This window comes from Papilio polytes, unplaced genomic scaffold (assembly GCF_000836215.1).
Source record: "Papilio polytes unplaced genomic scaffold, Ppol_1.0 DF824102.1, whole genome shotgun sequence".
In the NCBI taxonomy this organism is placed as follows: Eukaryota; Metazoa; Arthropoda; class Insecta; order Lepidoptera; family Papilionidae; genus Papilio; species Papilio polytes.
Window position 1 is genome coordinate 5094348 of NW_013525102.1, and position 8847 is coordinate 5103194.

The following is an 8847-nucleotide window of genomic DNA, read 5'->3' on the forward strand; positions in this document are numbered from 1 at the left end:
AAAAAAAAAAAACGTCAATTGCAGTGGTGGCACATGACAATGACATTGACATTAGACAAATGAAATTAAAATCTATCTTTAAGAAAAAAAATCCTTCGATTAAAATCAAACGCAACAAGATAGTCGTTATATTTCGGTTCAGTTTTACTTTTATTTTATAATTGTATCACATAAATGGACGTGGAAGTAAAAAATAGTAAAAAGGAACTGACTCATACATTTAATGTATAAGCATTATTGGCGGTAACACTTCAAAAATGACCATATCTTTCTATTTCTATACTAATATTATAAAGAGGAAAGATTTGAACTTTTGAATACTTGTATGTGTTGAAATAACTCAAAAACTACTAGGCCGATTTCTCTCACCATTGATGAACTATGTGTGAGTAACATAGGCTATGTATTCATATTTTTTTAATTTCATCGGGGCGAAGTCGCGAGCAACACCTATTTGTAAATAATAAAAAAACTTTCAGGGATAGGTATGCAGTATCTGTATATGCAGAGATCTAAGAGGACATAAAATTCAGGGACAATCTTATTATTTAAAATGAATTCAAGTACATACAAACTTCCATTGGACAATGGCTTAAATTTAACGTATGTATTCTGTTTCTTATAATTAAATTGCACTTTATTAATACTTATTTTTTAATGTACATCTTGGTGTATATTTTGCCATTTCCTAAAAACAAAATTCATGTTTTAAGGGAGGTACTTACAACAGGTTCAATCCTAAAAATAAATGAAATATATGAAGATGTTGATGAACAATTAGAACCAGAAAACAAAGATAGGAACACTTTTGAATATTTAGGACAACCGGTTAAGTCATTTCAAGAACTCAAACTGAATCCTGTGGATGAGAAAGGATTTGTTAAAAAGAGGATAATTGAAGAAGGAGGAGGTTTACCTTTAAGTGATGAAAATACTGCTTCAATAGCTTACACCAGCTATTGGGAGAATGAAACAGAACCATTTGACCTTGTTAAAATTAGTAAACCATTAGTAAGTTTCCTATCTTACTTCTTACTATATATTTGTAAATTTTGATGGTTGAATATTTGTTACTCATCTCTAAAACTTCTTATTGCAACACCAAGATCCATAATGTAGTCAGGTACATATGCTACTTACTTTTGTTTTTCTATGCTGAAGTTGTGGTCAAAAGCTAAAGGTGTAAAAACTTATCATGTTTGTAACATTCTATTTTACATCATGAAATGTAGGCTTATATTTATTATTATGTTTTCTTTTTGATAAAGGTTGTGGATCTGAAAGATAATAGTTTATTACCTGGCATACAATTAGCAGTCCGTTCTATGCTTGTTGGAGAACTATCATTATTTCTTCTTTCCCACGAAGTAATGTATGGTGAAATGGGAATTCCACCAAGGATCAAACCTAAGGCAGAATGTATATTCTATATTAAGTTAATAAAAAGCATAATTACTCCAAAACAAGGGTGAGATACTTCATTTCAATAATTTGTAATTGTAATTTTTTTGTGTTACATTGTTTTTTTGTGAATGTCAATTTACTCTGTGTGTGGCAGTGCATCTGCCAAGGCGAACATAGCTAAACTATCTTTTCTCGAAGCAGTTCAGGGCACTTTTGACACCCCTGTAACTTCCTTGCAGATAAAGAAAAGAAAGATGAAATCTTTTAATTACTATCTAGTAGTTTACAAATTATAGCTAGTTGAAATATTCACTTTTTTATACAAATGCGTGTTTAATCATAATTTAAAGGCACTTAAAATGGTACTACAAACTTGAAATTTAGGACTTAGTCCATGCTCTGTCTATAGATTTAAGAGAAAATAGATATAAGAAAAAATAGAAACTTCTAGATCTCGAAGTATTGTGTGGTAGGAAGGGGTTAAAATAAAATGGTTTTTAGGCAACTTTGTGAACTTAAATCTCAATCCCATGGAAAATATAAAAAATATCGAGTCTCAAAGCTTTCGAGAAGGATTTGTGTTAATTTGAAGATAAATGGCACCATGTAATTGCTAAGACTTCATAATAGAGACTAATTAAAATGACTAGGTTTTAAATGACATCTAACTCATTTTTTGTAGCGGAATCGAAACTCAGCATTATTTATATTACATGTTTCTCATGAGATTTACTTTACTTACAGACCTATAAACTTCTCGGAGCCGAATATGTTTCCCAGAGTTAACCATGAAGTTAATTTACTTTATAGTTCAGGTGTTACATTGCATAAAACTAAAAATTACATGGCAGCCGTACAGGTGTTTAGAAAAGGTGTTTCTATGCTCCATAAGTGTCGATTAGTGGATGAAAAGGAAGAGAAAATCCAAGAAAAACTACTTATAAAGTTGTATGTTAATCTAGCAATATGTTATAATAAATTAAATAAACCACTTCAAGCATGTACTGCATGTAATGAATTAAACAGACTTAATAGTCTGTGGAATAATAGTAAGATGCTATTTCAAAATGCGAAAGCACTTCGAATGATTGGGCAATTCAATGAAGCAGAAAAAAAGTTAAAAAGAGCCTTAAAACTAGTGCCAAACAATGAAGAATTGCAAATGGAATTGGAACTACTTCTAAAAACTCGAGACTCCTGCAAACAGATTTCATTGATAGGCAGAGATACTTTAGAACCAGTAAATGACAACTTTAAGCGAGAAGTGGATGCTCTAATAATAAATTTTAAGAATAATGTAAATATATGCAAGCTTACATTACCAAGTGGTTTAAATTCAGATGAAAAGGCTTACGTAAAAGATGCCTGCATCAGAGAAAATTTATTTTTTAACGAGATACAAAAGAATTACTTTTTAGATAAAGATGAAGTAAATGAGAAGGAAGATTCATTGTTAATTTCTACAGATAATCAATAAAAATATGTACAAGAAAATTTGTTTTCTTATTTCCCACTTTAGCAGTTTTTTTTTTTTTACAAAAAATTAAAACAAACTATATTTCAACAAATTATATTTCATATTCATCCGTAATTACAATAATCCATAAAACTAATAATGACTACAGTCTATCGGCGGAACCACACCTTTTTGAGTCCTTAAAATGCAACACTTATCATGAATTAACTGAAATGCAATAAAGCACAGTACCACATCCTGACTTGTACCGAAATCTCTTGACAGCAGCAATGGTTTAGTTCTGTGTAGGAAGGTTTAGGAGTACATTTTGTCCTTGAGGTAGGTAGGTCACATTTCGCGATTTTGCTAGTTGGTAAGCAATATCTTCTGCAGCTTCAATACGTCTGAGTTCCACCAGACCTTCTCCTGCACTACCAAAGGACTTGGCAAGGAGTATGGCAGCCTGAGCGTCACCCTCGGCCGCTATGACGGCCGCTTTCTTCTGTTGCTCTGCCTTTTCTACAAGGAATCGAGCCTTTTCAGCCTCTTGTTGCGCTACTTGTTTCAATTCAACAGCCTGAGTGAACTCCTTGCCAAATGTCAAATGTGTGATCGAGATGTCATCCAAAATCAGACCAAACTGTGATGCTCTTTCAGTGAGACTTTCATTAACTTTTTGTGATACAATCTGTAAATAATTTAAAAATATGGGTTTAAACGAGCTTTCATAAAAATTCTTCATTACCAAAAAGAAACAATAAAATTTATTCCAAAAAGAAAATCAAAGAACATGACTACATTAAAATAACTGCAATTAAAGATTTTTGTAATTCGAATCTGCATAAATGTAGTTTAGGTTACCTCTCTCTGTGTAATAAGTTCTCCAGCATCAAACTGTGCCACCACAGCTTTAAGAACTTCAGAAGTGATAGAAGGAAGCACCCTCTCCTCATAGTCTATGCCGAGAATCGTGTAGATCTTTGGCAGCTGGTCAGGCACTGGTCTGAACAGGATACGCAGTGTGATGTTGACATTTTGAAGATCTGAAATGACATTAAAATACATGATTAAAATTAACAAAATGACACCCTATTTTGTTAGAAAGAAAATTGAAAATAGTGGTGCATCAATATAAAATAGAATAGTTTTATTACTATATTATTTACATTACATACAACTTGCTTTACTTGAAAACTGTTTTTGTATAATATGTGTTATATAAAATTAGGGTTAATTTATAGTAAGAATTATAGTTAAAGTTATTTGATTCAATGTTAGAATAAAAAATCTTATGAGCGCTGTGTATGCATGTCATCTGTATGTTCTGTTTTTTTATTTTTCTTTGTGTACATTATATTCAATTTGGTTGTGTACTTTGAAAATGCAATTGGTGTACCTTTCTATTAAGTAAATAAATGATGTTTCTGGATACTTTTATAATTTAATGTTTATCAGTACGACAACTGACCCTGTTAGGTGCTCATTAGCAGAAAACTGTCAAGCCTAACGGTGTAAACTCTAACAGCCTTACAAATAAACATAGTATAAAGTTAAACTTAGTAATAAACAGAGTATAAGCTCTAAGTTAATATTATCTTTATTTCCAAGTTTAACTGTAGACAGCATTTAAGGCTTTATTTATGCACCCTGTTACCAGCTACCAAGTATCTGGACATACATATGTAGTACAAACATGTGGTTACATATCGCAGCAGGTAACATATATAATAATATAGGTTGAACAATATTTATTATGATAAGTAAACAATTTACCTTTACTTCCTGTCACAGTAGGAACATTTCTGGGTCTCGATCTAATGTCAAAGATAATAGGTTTCTGCACCCATGGGATGAAGAAATGTGTACCTTCACCCACAACAAGGTTTTTGACACCAGCAAACCTATCGAAGATTACAGCTCGGTGGCCACCATCAACTGGAAATTATCAAAATGAAAATGATTAACTGCTAAAGAGACTACAAATGTATATGAAACTGATTGAATAAATTAAATGAAAGTGTAATTTATCTTACAATTAAATGTGAAGGAACAGTTTTTATAAATTAAACAAATTTAACTAATGTTATGGCTGCATCCCTAGAAGTAGGCATACTATAGACTGCCATCTGAGGCAGTCCTGCCTTACCCCTCACATTCTCCAGCCTACCACATACATACAAATTATTATGATTTATGTTGATTATTTTAAAAACATAAAACTTTATACCATTGTATAGCGCAGAATTGACAACACCGCCGACAACAGCTACGCCAAGACCAAGTTGTCCAATTCGGTTAAAGAGCTGGGCCGCCATTTCTGAAAAGATATAAAATAAATATATGGCACGTTATCATTATGTTTAGTTAATATGTTAGTCGTATCGGTATTATATAATATTGATAATATTAAATTTGGTAAAAATGCCGAAGTCAAATGGAGGGAGAAAATAGCATTTATATCTTTTATAAGAGATTTTATGTAATCAAGAGTACGGAAATGGTTATTGGTAATTGCAATAAATGCAAAAATGTAAGTTAAAACCGAATAACATAAAGATTTAGACAAGTTGCACCATTATCTAACCTCAAAACGACTTAGAATGTGGAAATGAAGAAGTATCAAATGTATGTTAAGCAATGAAACAACTTACGTTCTGAATAGACTGCTTAATAAGTTAATCTCTACTTAGCACATATATAGTATTAAAGAAATAGAAAACAAAGTAATTTCGGCTCACGTAATGTTAAGAAATCTTCAGTAAAATAATTGTTTTAATAACCACAGACAAAACAAATAATTTTGTCAGAGAGTACAGACTATAGAAATTATTAAATCAAACGTCAAATTCCAACTCTATATTACTTAAGCGGTAAAATCGAATTACACATTAGAAAAATATTGGATTATTTTCTTTTTAATAAGTTCATTTTAAATTATAATAAGAAAATCAGACTTAATACATTTCAATTTGCATTCTTGACCTAATAAAATGTACTTAGAAGTTTCGTTTTCCGCAAGTCTGTGAATGATAATGTATGGACTTATGTTTGTATGAAAATATGTCATTTCTATTTCGTCGTTCTAATGCCTAAACGAAGAGTGCACCGCATTCCAATTTTCCATTTCTATTATCCTCGAAATATCACAGGAGTACAATCAGTCGACGTTTTTCGTTTTGCTGCTATTTTCTAAACAGTACGCGTTCAGCTGGCTTTAATTAAGTAGTAGTTTACCTACTTAACTGGGGGTTAACAATATGAGGACAAACGGGTATGTGCTTCTGTCTGTTTATTAGCCAAATTAGCAAACTCTACTCACGGGAGCCAGATGGTAATTGAACGAGAAATAAACAAATATTGGCACTAAATGGGGCTAATCGGTCTCAGTCTGCTGAGGGTCGTAGCGTGGGTGGCTCAATTATGCAATAACAACCAATGAGCAAATGATTATCTTATAAAATCTCATGTCACAACGTCGGATTAATCGTTGTTAATACAAATCAGGTTGTCTAAATTGCTAAGTAAAAAAAGTAATTTAGGTCATATGTCGTTTTTTCATCTTTGAAATTTAGTATAAATATGTACTTTAACCATATCTTATGTTTGGTTATAAGGTAGAAATAATTTCTTGCATTTGGGTACTTGGAGGATCGGTATTTAATCAGGAAGGTTCAATAAACGGATTCACATTCACGTCTAGTTTCTGAGGTTAAATGTTGATTGCTGATATCAACGACAATTAATAAAATAAACAAAATGATGCATAAACACACTGATTAAATGCCACAGTGTTGCAGTGATTTGAGTAAATAACAAGTGTTTATATTAAATCAAAATGCACGTAAAAGTGCCTGAAGTAGAGAAATGTTGCTTTTGCATTCCTTTAAGAGGGGGGATTATTATATTTGGATATATTAATATAGTAAGTAGTTAATATTATTTTTTTAGTTACTAATTGTTACTTTAGTGACTTATATTAGAGCCAGTGTTTTTAAATAAGTTATATGAAAGTTTTGTTAAATTCACAAATTCTATAGCTTAGAGATTTCTGGAAGATTTCTTGTTATAAAATATATGTTTGTAGATATTGTCGGTATGCGCGGTGACATGCCTCGTTATCAGGACCGAGCTGCAGCGGCTGTCGGTGACAAACGACGCCTCTCTAGAAGTCGTCACCTCCACCGTATTGTTCAGTATACTAGGTATGGGCGTCATACTGAACATACTGCTACTTGTAGCCGGATATCAGGTAATACTAAGTTTCTTTTATTAAAAACATATTGATGTTAGGTTTTCAATTTAATTTTCCGCTTTGTTACTTCTTTTTTAAATCGGGCTTACATCTTTGACTAAACTTTCACACTGTTATGCGATTGTCGATTGTTTCGCAGGCAATTCAACTGTTTAGTTGCACAACTAAAAATCGAGTAGTGTGCGACCCTCCATATAAGCCCATAGGAATCAAAGCGAGATTAAACAGTTGTGCGATAGTTTAGTTTCAGATGTGCACACGCTCTTAATGAGTAGCAACGTATCTAGTGTTGCCATTAGATGTGATTACAAGATACAAAATCGTATCAGTGTTTTTTTTTTATTTCCAGAGAGATTTGTTAATGTTACGATTGTATAATTATTATGCTGTGGCAACAACACTGGCAGCTCAGGTGCCTATATTCATGCTGCTTTCCCGGGGGATGCTTTTTGAGGTTTTCACAGCGCTCTTTGCTTTACGTAAGTATAAATAGTAAGATGATGTTTACATTGATTGGTAATAGGACTCATGGGCGTCTTATGTAGCGGGGGTGGGCTCTTAGGGAAATTTAAAAATAGAAAAACTGCTTTGAATAAGTTTAGATCATCGGCTGGTGTCGTTCATGATAAGACTCTTTTAGCTTGATACCATGTATTATAACCGCGTAATTCCACTGCTGTAACACAAACTAAACAATATTCTTATGTCCTTTTATTAACATGTGTAATATGATTCTATTTCGACAGTTTTAAAGGGTTAATTCGTTACAGTAATGCAGTGCTACGTGATTGTGTTGGTGCGCAGCGAGGTAATGAAGCTGGAGCAAGAGGAGATGGAACACGAGGAGCTCGCGGAGAACCAGCTGACGGTCGTAGTTCCTGATAGTGTTACTTTGTTATAACAATGATTACGTTTACAGATGACATTAAATATTTAAAAAAAAACACGATTCCTGATTCTATAGGTCTTTACTAATGTCAGCGTAAAGGCCACCAGCTCGTTTGATATTTAAAAATATAAAAATCGGAGCAGTTATTTTACCTATGTACAAATATACGATACTTCTTACTTATATTATAAATGCCAAAATTTAGATGAATGGATGTTTGTTAAAGTTTATAGCCTAAATTGATTTACGGATCTCGATGAAATTTTGTATAGATGTAGAGGATAGTCTGGAAGAACGGCTATTTGCTTTTGTTTTTATTAAATTCCAGGCGGACGGATTCGTCGGCGAAAGCTAGTAGTTATATAGTTATTAAATAATATGTTGAATTATTTTATTATTATATGTCAACACGGCTGTAAAGATTTTCCAATTGGAGACATAATATGACTGGTATTAAGAATAATAATTGCAATACATATTTAAGGTTAAACGTTTCTTTTCACCGGTCACGATCACGGCGGCTTGCGGTAAGTGCTTGGAATTATTAAAAAAAAATCGAAATATTTCCCAATTTGTTGCACGAGCACAGGTGGGCGCCCGCGGACAGGAATCGTGACTTACTCCCGGGACCATTGTCCAGGATAATATTCATTGAAGTAACACTTATATATGAAATATGAGTTAAACGGTACTGACATGCATTGTACACTAAATTGCCAATTAACCAGGCAATCTTACAATGTTGTAAAACAGAATTTGCTGGAACGAGATGCTGCAGCAAGTGCCCTCGACGTTTTAACGCTCGAGGCTTCGTTTACGTGACATTTCATTGTGTAATACATCTTT

At 32.7% G+C, this 8847-nt stretch overlaps 3 protein-coding genes across 5 annotated transcripts; 2 read left to right on the top strand and 1 right to left on the bottom strand.

Annotated features, from left to right (window-relative positions):
• The first annotated feature begins 47 nt into the window (after positions 1 to 47).
• Positions 48 to 2892, top strand: LOC106099500 (inactive peptidyl-prolyl cis-trans isomerase shutdown-like). 3 transcript variants are annotated; one of them, XM_013278060.1, is made up of 5 exons: positions 48 to 385; positions 480 to 603; positions 714 to 1011; positions 1269 to 1468; positions 2149 to 2892. In XM_013278060.1, exons 2-5 carry the CDS (start codon positions 554 to 556, stop codon positions 2879 to 2881), a joined length of 1281 nt encoding a protein of 426 aa, XP_013133514.1. In that variant the 5' UTR covers positions 48 to 385; positions 480 to 553; the 3' UTR covers positions 2882 to 2892. The 3 variants fall into 3 exon arrangements, with proteins under 3 accessions (XP_013133514.1, XP_013133515.1, XP_013133516.1); XM_013278061.1 differs by having other exon boundaries at positions 48 to 243; XM_013278062.1 differs by having other exon boundaries at positions 52 to 136.
• A 66-nt stretch (positions 2893 to 2958) lies between these two features.
• On the bottom strand, positions 2959 to 5655 carry LOC106099516 (protein l(2)37Cc). The gene is made up of 5 exons (XM_013278079.1): positions 5512 to 5655; positions 5088 to 5177; positions 4634 to 4795; positions 3722 to 3903; positions 2959 to 3548 (listed from the first exon to the last, which is right to left on the bottom strand). The coding sequence occupies exons 2-5, from the start codon at positions 5173 to 5175 to the stop codon at positions 3156 to 3158; spliced, it is 825 nt and encodes a 274-aa protein (XP_013133533.1). The 5' UTR covers positions 5176 to 5177; positions 5512 to 5655; the 3' UTR covers positions 2959 to 3155.
• A 970-nt stretch (positions 5656 to 6625) lies between these two features.
• Positions 6626 to 8066, top strand: LOC106099567. Its single transcript, XM_013278135.1, has 4 exons — positions 6626 to 6782; positions 6945 to 7109; positions 7462 to 7591; positions 7883 to 8066. Exons 1-4 carry the CDS (start codon positions 6696 to 6698, stop codon positions 8011 to 8013), a joined length of 513 nt encoding a protein of 170 aa, XP_013133589.1. The 5' UTR covers positions 6626 to 6695; the 3' UTR covers positions 8014 to 8066.
• The last annotated feature ends 781 nt before the right edge of the window (positions 8067 to 8847 follow it).